A 19,055-nucleotide genomic window follows, 5' to 3' on the forward strand; every position below is an offset into this window, starting at 1 on the left:
AACCCTCAAATATTCAACTGTTGCCCACATCCTGTTTTTTTTTCCTTATATGCGCCTGCTACATTTTGCAATTCAAAAGTCATTACTTTCATTGGGTGAGAATGGACATGGATAAAGAGATTTTTAGTTCGTTTTTATATGATGTGGTTATCAGAAGTCGTCAAACTGTAACTGCTGTCATTGCCGTGGGCTTACACGCACTCAGCACACAGGACTAGTTTATCTGGGTGTTTCCCTTCATATATATGACGCAGTCAGGACCATGACATGGTAGCCTGGTAATTTACTTATAATAAGTATCTAACAATTACATAAGATGAATCACCATAGTAGCAATGAAGTAAAAATGTAACCTAACAAACTAGACAACCAAAGTGAAAGTTTAAAGGCTCAAAAGCTAGAAGTGAAAATGAATTAAATATTACAACTTCTCTGAAATTCCTTGGTAAGCTGCCCCACTGCTGTTGCCCATCATTTTATATCACCATAGTGATTAAGGAACCTTTGATCTTTGGGGTGGATCCCATTGGATAACAAAGTCATGGTCCACACATAATTATACTTATTAATCCCTTAAGCCAGGAGAGGAATGCAGTTCTTTGGCTTATGTCACTGGTTCTCACTCACGCACATCCACAGCACACCTGAAGACATGTCAGCATACAACCCAAAGAAAGATACTGAAAGGTAAAAACTTAAACTGGATTCTGTAAAAAAAACACTTCACTTCAACATCAGGGAAAAATATCCCCAACAGTTTGTGTACACAGTATATATTAAAAAAAAAAAAAAAAATACATGGGAACATATACTGTACACACAAGCACATAGTAACTGAATGATATCGGTATGGCATTGAATAAATATTTAGTATCTGGTAGTTTTGTGTAGCACTTCCAAGGTGTGGATCTGGGGAATATGTTTTTTTTTTCTCCACACACTCACAATAGGCCCCTTGTAAAACGGTCCATCCCTGTTCTCCTTCATCATGATCACATATGGGCCGATGTGGTTTTGGACACGGCGAGGTGAGGCGTGTTACTTGGCCAGACGATCACACATTCCTCAAGAAGAGACATGGACAGTAAGTGGACAAGATGTCGCCAGAGAGAACTTCACACACTTTTTAGTGTTGAGCCTTTCTTTGTCATTTTTATAGATTTCCATCCCAGCACACTGTCTCACACACTCCCTCACTACCTGTCTCCTTCTACCCTCTCAATGCCTGCTGGTACCCATCCAACTGAGATACAGAGAAGGACTGTCTGTATCTTAGTGATTGAGAGAAGCAGTGTCTCTAATTCCCTGTCTCCCACTTGGGCAAAGTCTTTCATATGTTTTTAAATACGGAGACCATAGTTCAGGTCTAGTTTAAATGTATTATAAAGACTTTGGTCTCCTTCAGTATCGGTGTTACTCAAATGTACATAAAGTAAATGCAAAAAATCCATATAAACCTGTCCAAGTCACTTAGTTTCTATCATTCACTATTGCTCTAAATGCAGTCTTGGCATCAGATCTGAGCTCTGGCAGGTAAAACTAGAAGGAGTAGGAGTAACGTGATAACACCTTAACTAAACTGCTTTAACTGTTTTGTGAATGACATATGTGAACAATCAGATTTATCCCGTCATTAGTCAAATCAGTAGTTTAGCAATCTCCGTTCACTGTTAGCATAATACAATCACTATTGGCACAGTTCATCTAGGTGTATGTGTTTTATATGTAGGATTTCCATAAAACTGTCTCCCAGTAGGATATGTTTTATATCAACGTGAACACAGAAAGCCCTTAAACTAACTTCAAAGTTCAATGAAATCAAAAATGTTCCACTGCCCGGGAAATATTCAAAGACAATAAGGAAGCAACCTGTATTATCAGAAGGGGCAGGAATTGAAGAGATGCCAGTGGACTTAACTCCGCCAGTGTCTGTCTTTAAAAGAAAAACTCATATATTTATTATAACAATACCGTAAATATGTAATGTCTTTTGCTTTGCTTGACATCGGATCATCCTCAGTAAGAGTAGAAAATCATATCATATCATCATCATATCATATTTTTACACAGACATTAATTCATGACCAGTCCACTCTGTCGGTAACAACTTACACAAACTTGAATAATTGCATGAAAAAAAAAAAAACATTAATCAAAACTTATTTTAAAAACATTGTTTGCTTTCAGTGGGTGTTACTCCCTCTTCAGAGTTGCTCCTCCTGATGCAGGTATGCACAGAGGTAAGGTGTAGTTTTTGAGTAATTGTTTGGATATGAGGAACTAGATAATTAAACTGATAAAAAATAAGTAACTGAAACAAGCCCTGATCACATGTCTTAATCTGTCTTCATCATCATTTTGACCCTGGGTCATCCGATTCCCCACCCACAGTGGAATCAACTCTGGGGCTTGGTGCAGGAAGTAGTTTTCCACATAAACAGATAATATTAACAAGGTACGTAAAAATAGAATCACAGGCACCATGTTGATGAACCTGTGTTATTAGTAGAGGAATCTGTGCCCCTGATTCCATCTTTCCTGAATCATGTGCCAAATGACACAAAACCAATTACCATAACCAACACACCTTGATTACTATTTCTGTTGGAATTGTATAAGCGTTTCTCATGCAGTTATTCAGGAACTCACTTCAGGAGGGTAATTAACATTTTGCCCCGTTTGTTCCTGTTTCATTCCTTAGTAACTACTCGCCAAGAACTATATGTGACTTGGCAACAGTAGAAGAATACAAATAGATCACATATAGAAATCAATTTATGAAAATTGCAGCTGAAATATTCCATTTATTTTAACCTCTGATGCTTCATTCACAGTCTACATGTTTGGTGAAAACGATCCAAGCTGATGAAAATAAATCAGGACCAAACCTTCACCAAATAAAAGATCAAAGAGAGGAGTGAGTGACAACTGAAAATAATTATTTACACACGTCAGACTTGGTGGACACATGTAGTAGGGTTTACCATCACCTGTCGTTTTGTGTGTCGGCACTGCTGACGTTAACCCGCTGGGTTGACAAATAGTTGAGTTAATGGCCGCCCATCCATCTACGACAGATGAGAGGGTGAACACCTGAGAGGTAGCAGCATAGTGTTAACAAGGGATGGGAGGTGTCCGAGGGGGAGGGACCGCTGGCTCTGCAGGAAAACACCATTTAAATGCACGGGGGGAGTGTGCCTGAGCCGCTCTGGATTTCAAACAGGAGAAGCAGAAGCATCAATCAAACTGGGGAACATACAAGTTGGTTTTATCACTGAAACGGTTTCAACAACGACGGCAAAGCTTGAGCCATGTGTGGTAAGGTTTTCTTTCCATCGAGTTAATTTTTAAACTTTTTGCAAGGAATTGAGCGTATTTCTCACGAAAATTGTCTTGACGGGCTCCTGCAGTGCTGTAAGAGTCTAGCGATGTTTTGCTATAGAGGGAGGAATTTGCAAAGTTGTCAGATCATAGAATTGGTGATACGTAGTTGCTACGATCTTGTTGCAGTTTTATTGGAATATGAATTCTGAAGCGCAACAGTTGGATAAATCTGTTTTCTGCGCTGTGTGGATCCTGAAGCGCTTTACACACAACTGCTACGTGTCAGTGTTGTCATGCACGGATGTAGACGGGCAGACCAGACAGGCAGGTCTTACCAGTTACTGTTTAAAAAAAAAAAACTGCATTGCACTTGCATTCATGAAATGACTCATCCATCCTCTATAAGTAGCCTACTTAAATCTGAAGCATTAGAATCATCTCTCACATTTTTGGCAACTTCACGTGTGTCACTCGCGAACAGGCACGTTTACAGCTCAGAGTAAATCTTTAACAGTCCTTCGGCCTCTCCTCATGTCTGCAAGGAATAGGTCATGGTTGTTCTACCGCAGCCTGCCTACCTGGCTGCTCCAACACTGCGCGCAATGTGCGTCCGTCAATGGTCAGCTGTGTGCCTGCGGGAGGAGAGTTGCCCAGGAACATTCCTACACACACACACACACACACACACACACACACACACACAGACACACACACAGAAGAGGCTAGGGAACACTGTATGTGTACAACATACCCAGTAGCCTCATACTGTGTACATAACGTTATATTAAATTAATATAGCCTAATAAATTAGATGAAGTTCATGGGCAAAACTAACAGAGCTGGTAGCAAACAACCAAAAAGTGAATGTTACTGTCACCTAATGACTGAGTTATTGATGTATCCTTAAACACAATATGATGATAGTTATCAAAAGAAATTAAAAAGATGGCACTGTGCCTGTTTCTTCTTCCCCCTGTCTAAAAGGAATCTTTGCCTACCTGAATTACCAAGTGCCCCGCACCAGAAAGGAGATATTTGAGACGCTGGTGAAGGGACTGCAGAGACTGGAGTACAGAGGGTACGATTCAGCAGGTGAGACACTAAGCTTCACAGAGTTGCCACACACACACACATACATACACACACACACACACACACACACACACACACACACACACACACACACACACACACACACACACACTAATAATACTCCTTGGCAGCACCTGTGTGTCATGTCCTCAAAAATCAAATCAAGGCAGCATTTCACAGTATTCAAAGTTTGAAGAAAAACAATTAACCAGAGATCTAATGCTGAGTTTAACTACTGTAACCAGCTCTATATGTTTAAACGTGGCTCTACAGTCAAAACTTCTGCTGTCTCATGTTGGTCACGAGGACACCCTGCCTGATAAACTAAACTAGATTAAATAAGATAGTAATAAACTGGTGTAATGAGTTGGGTGAGCTGGGTGTCATATAGGATCACCTGTTGATAGCAGATCCTTGTGCTACCTGGATTATTAATAGTTCTCTCTCTTTCTCTCTCTCTCTCTCTCTGTCTTTCACACATTCACACACACCTTGTATTTGTTCATCCTATTTGAGCAGGATAAAGCCACAGAAATAAGAGGTTCTTTTCATGGCTGTTACATGCTGTGTTCTACATACATGCACACCCACACCTAGCCACACACCCATGTCAGTCTTTCTATAGCTGAGAGGACATAAAACATTCCCTAGCGCCTTACAAATCCAAAATAAATGCCTAACCCAGACCTTTACCCTAACCTAAACCTAATTCTAACCTCAGGTTGTGAGGACCAGCCAAAATGTCCTCACAAGGATGGTTTATCCACACAGTCAGAGAAAGACACACACTAACACAAAATAAATACAGATATTAGTGCATTCAATGACGAGTCATTTTGATGGCCTCAAATAATATTTATACCTTTACCTGTCTTTTCATAATTGATGGTCCTAAACATTCTGTCCTGGTGAAGAGTTGAAATTGACCTCCCATCACTAATACACTGAAGACACTGAATTTGTGACATTTGTGCATTTGGCGCCATTCTGTGTGACACTATGAAAGTATATATTTAACTCCTCTGTCCTTTGTCTCTCTGCAGGTATCGCTGTGGATGGCCCTAACAAGGTGACCTCTGACATCAATGGTAACACCATCTGCTTGATCAAGAAGAAGGGGAAGGTCAAGGCTCTGGATGAGGAGCTATACAGTGGGTTTATGCACAATTCACTATATATTTTTATGAACGATTTTTTTTTTTTACATCAATTGTGAAGTTAAATAAGTTTTTATGTTTGTTGATCAGTATTAAAACTGCGATATTATCACTAAGATTATAATTTTTTTTTTTTAATGAGATGTGATAGTGACTTGGTTTTAGTGGGTGTCTAACCTGTATACCCGCATGCTAAGTGTAGTTGTTATGATTATTTCACAATCACACCATCTTCTGTTTTCCCCTTATTCTGACCTCATCCAAACATTTGGAAGAAATTCTCCAAAACTTAAAATCACCTCTGCCCTGCTTCTCTGAACATTTCACATTTTTTGTCTTTAAAATTCCCTGCAGTCTGTTAATATCAGTAAAAGTTGTGGTATTGTGTTTCCCTTGTTCAGAGAAAGACATACTGGATCTGGACGCGCAGCTGTGCACACACTTTGGCATTGCTCACACTCGTTGGGCCACACACGGAGAGCCGAGTGCTGTCAACAGTCACCCTCATCGCTCTGACAAGGATAATGGTAATATGTGCTAATGTACTTATATGCATGCTGACACACTTTCATTTTCACGTTTGGTTCAGTGTCAACAAGAAAAGCCGACTTAACAAGGTCTTCTTAACCGTCTCTGTGTAAAGCGTTTGATAATAGCTTATTAGCATTACATTGCAAGGTTAGGATGCTTTATACCTGTATACCTGACATCCCTTAGTCAGTAGTGTGCCATGTTCAAAGGTGTGTCAGTATTGTATCTTGGCTTTAAACCAGGCTCATAAAGTCCAAAGTGTGTAAGTCCATATCACATGGAGAAAAACTGCAAAACCAAGTAACATTTGTATTGATTTATGGGTAGTTTATTATCTTTAGTTTTGGCCCATTATTATTTGGTAATTGTTAAGATAACGTATCACTTTATTTCTTTGTAACCTCTTCGGTTGTCGTGCTCTTCCACGTCATTGTGGTAATGTATTTGCGTCATCCGAGTTGCTTGTAAATCCACTTACACATCTACGTACATTTTCTTCAGTTCAAGTCACATCCTTTGAATAACAACAACCTTTTAGCCCTGCCATACCATTAAGTGTATTGTTGTCAGGTTCTGTACATGAGGCAGTTATTGATCTACTATTAGTTTAGTCCTTGGACAACATTAAAATGCTATTAGAGTGTAAATGTAAATGAGTATCATCAGGAGAGAGGTTTTATTACGATTTCACTAGGACTAGTTTTTGACCTTTGACCCCTTGTTCTAATCTTTTCTCTCTCACTGCCTTTTCTCAGAGTTTGTTGTCATCCACAATGGCATCATCACCAACTACAAAGAGCTGAAGAAGTACCTGGTAAGACATCCTGTCATTGGGAATTCATGTTGTAAAAACACCTAAGTTACAGTCCAGTGCCATTCTTGGGCCTGTCATTCAGGTTAAAGCTAGTATTACCATTAAAGGGACTTAATAAAATATATCCTATAATATGGCAATGTATGTCATGTTGCTTTTAGGCCAGTGGTCAGAGACCAAAAGACCAACACTGGCCAAAGGTTAGACAAATACAACTTTCTGGCTGTACCATTTATTTATATTCAGCTGGCTTTGTTTTATAAGTCAGCCTGTCCACTGCATAGGTAACCACTGCAGGCAAAGGACTGTCTGAAAAATGAATCATATTAATGTATCTGGAAGATTAATATCTGATAGATATAAAGAAAACACCACAATGATAAGAGACACTTTGGATGCTTAGCACATTTTTCTGTAGTTTGAACATAATTTCATCAATTTCCTCCAATCTGTTCACCTGAAGATTTGAAAATTATGGATTTCAGCCAGTACCTCCTCAGTGTGTTTATACTAATATAAAATGTATGTCTTACCTTTCTCAGATCACCAAAGGATATGAATTTGAGTCAGAGACGGACACAGAGGTGATCCCGAAATTGATCAAATACGTTTACGACAACCGAGAGAGTGACAGCATCACCTTCTCCACGCTGGTCGAGAGAGTCATTCAGCAGCTGGTGATTAGCTCACACAATGCAACAACACACAAAAACACACTTTATGGCAGCACAAGGGGTGATTGTGATACTTAGCTTCCTTTTCCAGAAATACTATAAGAAGTTAGGTATTCACTTCTATTTTTTCACAACACAGCTTTTTTTCTTCTTCTTTTTTTTTGCTTCAGCCCTCTGCTAGGAGATGGAAATTTTTATAACTAGCTTCCTGGTAACTATGAAGGGCAGCATCATTTAGCTTAGTGTCATAAAATGTGTCATTGACTGGTCATACACACACACACAGACACACATACACGTGCATTCATTTAAGCAACTCCTTAAATTCCCTGTCCTGTAAAACACAGTACACCATCACAAAAACAGTCCCCATGGCAACCATCCTAACAGCATCACAAGTGACATCATCACCCGTAGAAACCAATATATTTTTTCTTTGAGTGGGATGGAGCGAGCCTCCTTTTTCCATTATGTGACGTTCATGCTCCAAAGCTTTACACTCTTCAGCTGGGGTGAGTTGTTTCTGTTCACATGAACAGAGGAGGCAAAAGCGGCCATTTTGGGTTTGGAGTAATGGGAACCAGATAGTTAGACCCAATTACAGCCTCGCAACCATGACACCCTCCCCTTGTCTCCTGTCCCACCCCCCAACACCACACAAACACAAACACACACCCAGTTCTGCTTCTAGTAACCACCACAGGCAGCATTGCACTCAGTACTTTCGAAATACAGCTGACGTTATACAATAGAGGTCTTATTTCTCTTAAGCCCCCCCACCACCACCACCACCAATACCCCACTACTTCCCAACACTCGCTCACACCCCCACTACAGCTACCAAGCCCCACAGGGCTGAAAGAAACATTTGCTTGTGTTCAGAAAATGTTTCTCTTAAAGGTTACACACACACATTCTAGGAATACACGGGTTACTTTACCTTTTACATTTAAATTTTTATACTTTGAACAAGTTTTCCTCCTCTTCCCTCACAGCTTCATTTAACCTTGATGTATTTTCACTCTTCCATCAGGTTAATGTAAACTCTGTGTTTCCTCTGCTTCTCTCTGTCTCAGGAGGGGGCTTTCGCTCTGGTGTTTAAAAGCCGTCATTTCCCTGGAGAGGCTGTGTCCACCAGGTTAGTATACACACTCAAACACACACACACACACCGACACACACACACACACACACATGCTGGCATTCCACTTCATATTATGGTCCAATATCTTTGCTGTTATCCAAGACTCAATGGAAGTGACTCATCCAAGTTACAACCACTGCGAAGCAATACCAAATATGATTTCACTCATTGATTGAGCCTTAATCTCAGTTTGCATGCATTACATTTGACATGTTATGACTCTGGGACGTGCTTCGCTTACGATAATGAATGATTGTGCTGTTTTCCCATGTGCGTGTGCGAATGTGTGTAAATTCCCGTCTGGCTGCACGTATCAGTCCTATCTGAGTCTTAAGACCCAGGCAAAGGGAGGAGCAGAGGTTGAATTCAGGTTCCCTCTCTCCCCCCTGGGCCTCTGGCCTCTGGGCTGCCGGCCCTACACCTCCTTCTCTGTGACTCATTAACAGAGAGACGAGAGAGTTTCCTGTTTCAGCTCCGGGAAGTGCAGCTGCCAGCAAGACTCCTGGTTAATCACTTCTCATCATTTTATTTGACTTTATACCTTTCCTGGTTCAGTGAGCCGTCATGGATCAGGAAAATGGGAGATTGCTGGAGCACGGGAGTGAGAGAGAGAGAGAGAAAGGACAAGGGCAGATGGGCAACAAAATGAAGCCAGATAAGCAGACAGGTTGCCTGGTAGTGCTGGTGTTAGAAAGGCCGCTTCTTGGCACACCCTCTTTTAGGGGCCAGGAAACTTTGCATATCAGTTGTCTACTGTGTGACTGTTGTTTTCTATGGAAGTTGATATCTCTATTGCTCAGCTAAACTCAATGTAGTTTTGTGGTTAATATGTTGAACAGTCAGCATTGTCTTCCAGGATGTAGGGATGGAGGAATGTTTGTGATTATCTAGTGATGCTTGTCGGCACCCACCCTTTGTCGTCAAGAATCAACCTCCCGGCAGGACTTTTACTCTCTTTTCCTCAGTTTCTTTTTCTTTTCATGTTTCACATTCTGCTGTTCTCCCCTCTTGTCTTTCCACCACCTGGTCCTTCTCTTACTTACTCTTACTTTTCTTTCATCCCTTCTTCTCATCTCTCCCTCCCTCAGGGTAAATATTGTATTGGATAGCGACCACATGTTTCTGTTTGCAAGCCTCCCTTTTTCTGCCCCACACCCCTTAAAACAACCAGCGCTCTTACGTCAGTGTAGCCGTGCCCCAGAGAGGAAGAAGGGATCCAGACAGAGAAAGAAAAGAAAAAAAAGGAGAGGCCTTCAGTTTCTCAAGAGTTGGTGTCACAATAATTGTTGTTTTGCTATACTGTTTATGATGTTGTCAAAGGATAAGTGATTTAATGACTTCATTTATTTTAAGGTTAGTCTCCTCACACACCCCGCTTTCAACTGTCAAATCTACATGTGCTTGCACCTACATGTCCAGTAGGGGAAGTCCGTGTGGAATCTGTAGCGAATGAGGAAGCACTGACTCAGTCCAGGATCTGTGAGGAAATCGTAGAGGGATGTAGACGAAGGGAGGATCAGTTTGCCTGCCAAATGTTCACGATTAAAAGGTTTAGAAGAGACTTGGAATAGATGTGAGGATATCTGAGCTCCTGTCTGTGCAGGGGCGCACTCAACTGGATTAAGTACAAAATTGTGTAAAATTAATTTTACAATGATAGAATTTGAGGTAATAAAGGGTAATAGAAATATTTATAAATAGAAAGAGATAAAGGAGGATCATAAAGAGTAACAGTAGTGATTTGTTTGGAATAATACAGCAGGATAGGATGTCAGGTTGTCTCATCATTCATATTTACACAAAGCATCACATGACAGTGTGTATCTGACATAGCTGTGCATCTACCAAGCCTAATCCTCTCCTTCCTCCCACTTTACCCACACTCTCTCCCACCTCTCCCCCCTGCCTTCCGTCTCTTCCTCCCTACCTGCTTCATTCTTGTCCCGGCAGGAGAGGAAGTCCATTGCTTATTGGTGTGCGAAGTGAGCATGAGCTGCCAACCGAACAGATCCCCATCCAGTACAACAGCGGTGAGCTCTGTTCCTCTTTCTGTCTGATACTCCAACTATAACAGTTTTACTGGTCAAATAAATATGCAATTTGCAAAAATATGAAATTTGACATAAGGAGCTGTTTGCTTTGTTATAACAAAATAAAACAAAACAAAAGTACTGTAAAAAGTAGATGAAGAAATTGTATGTGCATTTTAGATCTTGACTGAGCACCCTGTCAGGAAGTTATGAAACACTGCAATAATTGTGTTTGTGTTTGAGGACTCTGTTTCATACTATTAAAGAAGTCAGTTATGATCAGTTCCATCTTTATATTGTGTGTTTAACCTTTCTAAAACTACTTTTAAACACATCCTAAGAGGATGAAGCAGGCGAGGACCAGAATCAACAATGCATTAGTCTGTAAAAACATTTTTTGACTTCCAAAACCTCTCAGTCTAAGGCTCTGAGTCCCAAACCCGTTCATTCATTGCAAATGGGAATGTATACTTTAATTTGAAAAAAGACTAAATCATTTCTTAAAGCGGTTAGTCACTGTTGTTTTGAGCAAACTGACACAGAAATAAATATTTGTGGGGGACAATTTTAGCCACTGATATGGTGCTCTAGTGAGTATTTACAGCCGCAGTATGGTGAATATGTGATTGACTCTAAATACACTACAGTGCCTGTGTCACCCAGTGCTACGGTGCGGCTTATTGGAGTGTTTTTTTTAATAGCTTTTGGTCAACAATGGAGGTGTAAGATATATCAGGCTTTGTTTACATGGGAATACTTCTTTAAGAGTAAGTCATTATTGGTTTTGATCTTTTCATTACTGGCACAACTTGTAAAACTAATTCAGCAAGATACTCAAGAAGCACGAAGTTAAAAACTCCCATTTTGCACAGTCAGACTTCACCACAGCCCTTCAAATCTTCAGAGGCCTCTCCCACTAAACCTTATATAAATACAGAGCAGTAGCTTTAAACGTGTCCAATCAAGGGAGCGTTTTCTCTTTGTTTTCTTACTGGATCACTGTGTAATATTGCTCTATTGATTTTCTCAGATACACTAAAACAAATCCATACTGACTGTCAAAATGGTTTTCTTGGCTAACTGTGGAAGTAATGCAAGATGTTGTGTGGCTCTGTCTTTTATTGCGCAATTATTCTTTGAAAAAACTTTCTTAGAAGGCCATTTTTCCCGAGGTGTTGCAAGCGACTTTAGTGTGTAGTTTTAAAAAGTAGTCATGTGGACATTAAAATACTTCCTGGGAAGAATTGGTTCCCAATCCCAGAATCCCCAGCAGACAAAAGGGTTCAAGAGGGAGGGACTTTTTAATTGTTTAAAATACTCTTGTTACAATGAAGTCATTTTGTTGCGTCTCTGTTTCCACTGTGTGTAGGGCTTAGCCTTCACTATCTTCAGTCAGTTTGCTTAAAATGTATGGGTCTTAATGACTCAAGTGAGTCCAGACCAAAGTCCAAAGCAGCATGAGGCTGTTTGGGGGCTGGAGGAAACCAAACTGGGTGTGTTATTGTATAGCTGAAAAAAATTCTTTCAACTCTGTTAGTCCCTCATTTTTCCCACATTTCATATACTGATGAAAATCTCTATCATCATACATCCTTTTTGTTGTCATAAACACCAGAACAAACTTACCAAATTAGATTATGTTTGGTTTTGTGCCATGCCAGTGTTATTGTAAACTCAAGAGAGCTTGTTTGTTAATAGAAAGCGTTCTGAACGTTTATTTGTGATCTGTTTGGTTGAGTTTTCCATATAAAAAGTTTCCAGATTTTTACCATCAAAATACAATTTCACACAGGACAAAAGCATTTCGACAGCAGGGACCCTACTACATCTTGAAGTTGAGAGGAGGAATTCAAGTGATGAGCACATCTTGATTGTTTTAGTCATTCAAATTCGCTGTGCAACCTCTGACCCTTGACCTCTCACTTTTGACCCTGTAGGTCAACTAAAGGAGGGACTTCAGGAGAAGAACAGCCATAACCGTCCTGACTGCTCCAACGCCAACGCCATCAATTCTGTGGGGGATGACAAGGCTGTGGAGTATTACTTTGCCTCTGATGCCAGGTGAGAAACCATTTGTCTGTGTGTTTTGTTCTGAATCTAATATGGGCCTGTATCATTGAATTCTTATTTGTCATTCTATTACACTCACACACACATCTACCCCTTCCTTCTCTGTTGCTACCATGTCTTTCAAAAAAGAATCAAAATATTTGTTTTGTACCATTTGCAAACATCAATCAAGAAGTGCACATCATCATGAGTTCATCACACATGTATCTGTCTGCTCCCTCTACCCACAGTGCCATCATTGAGCACACCAACAAGGTGTTGTACATGGAGGATGATGACATTGCGGTGGTCACCGGGGGAAAACTCTCCATCCACAGGGTGAACCGGCAGGCCGGCGAGAACCCCATCAGGGCGATCCAGACCCTGCAGATGGAGCTGCAACAGATCATGAAAGGTCAGATGATCATCAAAAGACTGTTTTGGTATCTGTTGGATATGAGGACGATTCATTGCTTTCATTTTTGTTTTGTTTAAACAGGCAGTTTATCTTTAAATTATTAAAACATATATGAGCACACCAACAATATCTACATTCAGCATGCTAGTATTTTTACACAAGTCTATTCTGCAGACTTGTGCTGGCTCGCCCTCTGCTGGCTGAATAATCGAAAACATAACACTGTTAATTTTCCAGCCTCTTTCAGTTTACCAGTTAATATGATGTACATATATGCCCCCCTTTCTCTGCAGGTAACTTTGATGCCTTCATGCAGAAGGAGATCTTTGAGCAGCCGGAGTCAGTAGTCAACACTATGAGAGGCCGGATTTTTTTTGAAACCAACACAGGTGACCAGTGACCTTATAACCTGTTTCCTACCTTCAAAGTTTAAGGATATGTAGGGTGCATGTGCGGCTCCCTGATCCCTTGAATCAATATTAGCAGGGACTAATTCAGGCTACGCACACAAGGATCTGCTCTTTTTTTATAGTCCGTCCCACCGTTGTCTGTTTGAACTTGGAATTTTGAAAGACAAACTGCGCTAAAATACTAAGACATTTATTTACACTTTGCTGAAGCACCATATGCTGTCACCCATATCTTTCACATTCATAACAGAATAACCACCATTAGCACTAGTGCAATATGTACACGTGGAATGATCTCAGACAATCAAACTGTAGGTGCATGATGTACTTCCTCAATATGTACCACCTGTTAATTGTAGAGTATACATCCAAGATTACGTGGCTGTGCCTTGGTAAATTTGTTTAAAATGTGTGCAGTATCTATTTCTGACGACTAACATGCATTAAATCAACAGTATAATCTAACTGTCTTACCTCCTGTTTCCTCAGTGGTTCTCGGTGGACTCAAGGACCACCTGAAAGAAATCAAACGCTGCAGACGGCTAATCGTGATTGGCTGTGGCACTAGCTTCCACGCTGCAGTGGCTGTGAGTACAGCTGTCAGAAATTGGAATAAGAATGATGATGATGGTTTTGTGAGGAAGATAGCAACGATTAGTAAAAAAATTAATTTCAAAACACATGAAAACATGAAATTACTCTTTGTTTTGTGAGTGGTGACGATGATGATTTTGTTTTTGCCCACTTTTTAGACCAGACAGCTCCTCGAGGAGCTGACGGAGCTGCCCGTCATGGTGGAGCTGGCAAGCGACTTCCTGGACCGCAACACCCCTGTTTTCAGAGATGATGTTTGCTTCTTCATCAGTCAGTCAGGTGACGGTAACACATGGTCTATCAGACAACACAATTCTGACCACGAAACTGACTTTACAGAACAACTTGCTTCACATTGTTACATCTTGGGTGAAACCTGATATACCACCAATTTGAATTTCTCCTCCGACTGTGGCCTAACTTTGCTGTAATTCGGCATCGTAAGTATAATTTTTATTCCCTCTGCTCCCTCAGGAGAGACAGCAGACACCTTGATGGCACTGCGCTACTGCAAGGACCATGGTGCTCTGACAGTCGGTATAACCAACACTGTGGGCAGCTCCATTTGTAGAGAAACAACGTGTGGAGTCCACATAAATGCTGGGCCTGAGATAGGAGTGGCTAGCACCAAGGTACGGTTTATATTCTACATCTAATAGTTTTATTAAAGACCCTTTTCAGAATGTGGCAACAGCCAATTGTAAAACAGACACATTTTTTATACTTGATATAAGCTGTCATGTATTACCACAAACGTTGTATTCAATTTGATGATACAATTCTCCTTGTTAAAGGCTGCATGACAACACAGAACTGTGTTATTTGCTAGATAGGCTCATCTTCCTGCCGCACCGGTCAGCACAGGATATATTTTGGTGTTTATTGTGTGTGTGTGTGTGTGTGTGACACAGGCCTACACCAGTCAGTTTGTGGCCCTCATTATGTTTGGCCTGATGATGAGTGAGGACAGGCTCTCCTTGCAGAAGAGAAGACTGGAGATCATCAACGGCCTCAAAGTCCTACCTGGTTAGTGCTCCAACAAACACAAATACATCACAAACACAAAGTGGCCCCAGCATGATCACATAGCATCTTTAAATGTAGACGGATGGATGCAACCACATTAAAAAAATACTGCATCATCTGTGTAATACCTGTACACTGCCGTAAGAACTTCACCTCAACTCATTATTTTCCTCAACTCCTAGAGCTGATAAAGAAAGTGTTGTCTCTGGATGAGAAGATCAAGGCTATTGCCAATGAGATGTATGAGCAAAGGTCCCTCCTGGTCATGGGCCGAGGTTACAACTATGCCACCTGTCTAGAGGGGGCGCTGGTGAGTTGAGAATGCCACAGTGGCCTTTCAGAAAACTGCAATTCATGTGAGGAAAGAGTAAAAAACATTTGACCCTTTTTTTATTCCAATGCAGAAAATCAAGGAGATCACGTACATGCACTCAGAAGGCATCCTGGCTGGGGAGTTGAAACACGGTCCTCTGGCACTCATTGACAAAAACATGCCGGTCATCATGATCGTCATGAGAGACGCCTGCTACGTTAAGTGCCAGAATGCTCTGCAGCAAGTCACTGCCAGATCGGTAGGTCCTGGAAAAACACATTTTAATAGACCTGCAGGCACATTTATACAAACATTATAACTGGGGAGCAATAGTAGACTAAAAACTCACCCATTTTGTAGGAATCATGAAGGTGTGATACAATAAGTACAAAGAGCAAAGAGCCCAATCATTATTTCAATAATCTTCATAATATAGAACAGTCATGTAATTCATTGGAAATGACTTTAATAAGAGGTACAGTAAGGCACAATGCACACACACACACACACACACACACACACACACACACACACACACACACACACACACACACACACACACACACACACACACACACACAGACAAACACGCACCACACAGTATATTCTTACAGTCAGGTCACAAACTACTCAAATCCATCATAAATGATGACATTAAATTGACTGATGTTGTTAATGACGATGTTAATGTTCTTGCCACCAGGGTCGGCCCATCATCCTGTGTTGCCAGGACGACCCTGAGGTGACTAAGAATGCCTACCAGACCATCGAGCTGCCACATACTGTGGACTGTCTGCAGGGCATCCTCACTGTCATCCCCCTGCAGCTCCTGTCGTTCCACTTGGCCGTCCTGAGAGGATATGACGTAAGTACCCGACACAGTTTTCACTCGGTCCATCTATGAAAATTCTCAATGTACATGAGTCTTTTTAACTTCAAGTAGTTTTGCTTTAACATTTGTTTTAAGTAATACAGTAGTTGAGTGCTTTTTATCTACCACAAAATCAGTGAGATGTGTGACTGTGAGATACAGTGCCTCATAAATAGCATCTAAATACTGCACATATCAGTGGTTACATTTTATTAAAGCACTGTAACTGCTTGACTTGACTGATTGTATTGACCCATCTATCATGTGATTTTCATGAGCTCAGTGTATAATATACACGCTGATATGTCATATACACTTATCAATATTATACTATGATATGATATTCTACTATGATAATTGTAGCCATATTAATTGTGTTCATCTTTACCACACCCAACACTAAGGCAATACAGATATAAGAAATTAAGTGGACATATATTGTAAAACATCTTATGCTGATATAATTCAAACTATTTTAGTTGCATTATAGTTTGCATATGGCAAAACAAATATCAAATATTCGCCTTAAAAGACATCTCTCTCACCAATTTGGACAGCCACTGTGTTTTTCCAGACATAGTCATGGCAGTTGTGGTTTTTATTTTCAGACCACCATGACAGCTATGTGGTTCTGTCTCTGTAGGACCATTTCTCTTCCCGCTCTTTGTTAGACTGTAAATGTGCACTTGTTTTAGTCTAAAAGGGAAGCTTATGTTCCTTGGTTATCATACAGTAAGTGCACTTTATGTGGTGCAACGTCTATAGCCAAATCCATATCATGCCAGAGTGTTATTGTTAAAAATCACCCACCTTAATATGATGTGATTTGTTAAACATGCACAGCACAGCCACAGTCACTGATCACATGTGATTTGCTATAACACACTGCTTTATCTTTTTGCAGGTTGACTGTCCCAGAAACTTGGCCAAGTCTGTGACTGTAGAATAAACGCAGCTCACAAAGCATCAGAGAGGAGGCTTGTAGATTTACAGTGCAATCGTGCAATTGAACGTTCAGTATGTTTGTGTATGTTTATGTCTATGTGATATTGTGTCTGGAGGGGTTGGAGTGAAGAAGGGTCTGTGTTAGTGTGTGTGTGGATGAGAGTGTGAATGAGAGAGTGAGTGTGACAGATGAAAGAGGATGGTATACGGTACAATGCCTTTTTTTTTAAAAAAGAGAAATGTGAAGTCTGACCAATACACTGCTGAGGAAGTGCCAGTGCCATTGAGGCCTTGCGGAACAATCTATGAAAGCAACATTCATCCAAAGCAATATGCTGTGCCTTTTTCTAATCTCACCTTGAGCCAAAGACACACAGAAAGGACACAGCAGAAAAACATTGATATTAAGTGTTTACAGTTGTGCAATATGGGGACCAAATGTGCATTATGAATGTAGGCTACACAATCACGAATGAGATGATTCATTCTCTTCCTGTTTTATGAATTTCTTATATCCATTGGGGAGCTTCTTGCCTCTCTGTTGCACAATGGGAAATGTAGGAATTACACAGTTTTATTTCAGAGCGTCATCCGGGTTATTACAATCTGATTTTATATACACTGTTGCTCATAAGGTTGGAATAAAATATTTTTTACCTCTTTCCATGAAATGATTGTGACAATGTGATTTATTCTTGACAGATAAAGTGTATATCTTCTCAAAACTTTAGTAGTTAATCTCTTCCAAAGTGATTACTGATGCATTTAAATAGGAATAAACAGAGGATTGTGTCAGAAAACAAAATTATTCCAACTTTATGGGCAACAGTATATTTCATTTTACACTCATGCAATGACTGTGCCTGGTGGGCTATTAACCCATAACTCCAATAATTTTTAGCGGAAGCTGCCAGAAGTCGCTTCATTGTTAAATTTTAATTTAAAATATATTGAATGTCTATTCTGTTTAACAGAATTGCAGTTTCCAAAGTCAGTTCATGGTAGAACATGTGCCTTTTTCCAGACTGTCTTTAGCAGTTCCATATAGGCATACGAAGAAATTATTTAAAAAGCAGTCAGGCAGCAAAAAATGAAGTACCGTAACATTTAATAATACTTTTGTTTTGATGGTTATTTGTATGGGTTTATAGTAATAATAATATTCTGTATTTATCTGATTCTTGTTTTATAGGGGCTAAAGAGAGGGTTTGATTTATATCTGTAACTATGGTCCTATTTTATATGTATGTTTTATAGACATAAACAGGCACTATCAATCAATAAATAGATAAAGCATTCTATCCAAAGTGTGTTGTAATTTCTCTTTACCTGCAGTGTTTGTTGTAGTAAGTACTATTAGATTTTGATTCTATTTTCTGTAGATTTATAAAACTAAAGGTTGCTCTGTCTTTCATTGACTTTTTTTGTTTTTGTTTTTGACTGTGGTATTAGCCTGCATGGCCAGTCTAGCACCAGTTTGAGCTTCTACTATATTATCATTATGAGCATATGAGAATATTTATAAACGTTTATGGATGATAAGCAATATCACATACATAAATGGAGCCAACTGACAAAATATTCATCTCTAGTCTCTGGGTAATTGTGACAGCATTTTTCAGGATTTTCCTAATTTTTGCAAACCGAATATTTGTACAAATCA

The 19,055-nt window shown here is 40.0% G+C and overlaps 1 protein-coding gene across 1 annotated transcript; it reads left to right on the plus strand.

Moving 5' to 3' along the window:
* Positions 1-3,170: 3,170 nt before the first annotated feature.
* Positions 3,171-18,693, plus strand: gfpt2 (glutamine-fructose-6-phosphate transaminase 2). The gene is made up of 19 exons (XM_023396200.2): positions 3,171-3,318; positions 4,309-4,416; positions 5,460-5,567; positions 5,975-6,100; positions 6,860-6,918; positions 7,461-7,595; positions 8,669-8,730; positions 10,687-10,766; positions 12,704-12,827; positions 13,067-13,230; positions 13,527-13,622; positions 14,133-14,230; positions 14,396-14,516; positions 14,712-14,869; positions 15,149-15,263; positions 15,446-15,573; positions 15,668-15,835; positions 16,280-16,441; positions 17,352-18,693. The coding sequence occupies exons 1-19, from the start codon at positions 3,312-3,314 to the stop codon at positions 17,394-17,396; spliced, it is 2,064 nt and encodes a 687-aa protein (XP_023251968.1). The 5' UTR covers positions 3,171-3,311; the 3' UTR covers positions 17,397-18,693.
* The last annotated feature ends 362 nt before the right edge of the window (positions 18,694-19,055 follow it).

Source organism: Seriola lalandi, unplaced genomic scaffold (genome assembly GCF_002814215.2).
Source record: "Seriola lalandi dorsalis isolate HSWRI2012SDOR001 ecotype SW California unplaced genomic scaffold, Sedor1 jcf7180002054973, whole genome shotgun sequence".
Classification (NCBI taxonomy): domain Eukaryota; kingdom Metazoa; phylum Chordata; class Actinopteri; order Carangiformes; family Carangidae; genus Seriola; species Seriola lalandi.

Excerpts from the sequence above, each read along its gene's own strand:
- gfpt2 (XM_023396200.2), top strand. Across the intron at positions 4,417-5,459 it reads CAGAGGGTACGATTCAGCAG|GTATCGCTGTGGATGGCCCT; the intron begins GTGAGACACTAA and ends GTCTCTCTGCAG. Across the intron at positions 10,767-12,703 it reads CCCCATCCAGTACAACAGCG|GTCAACTAAAGGAGGGACTT; the intron begins GTGAGCTCTGTT and ends TTGACCCTGTAG.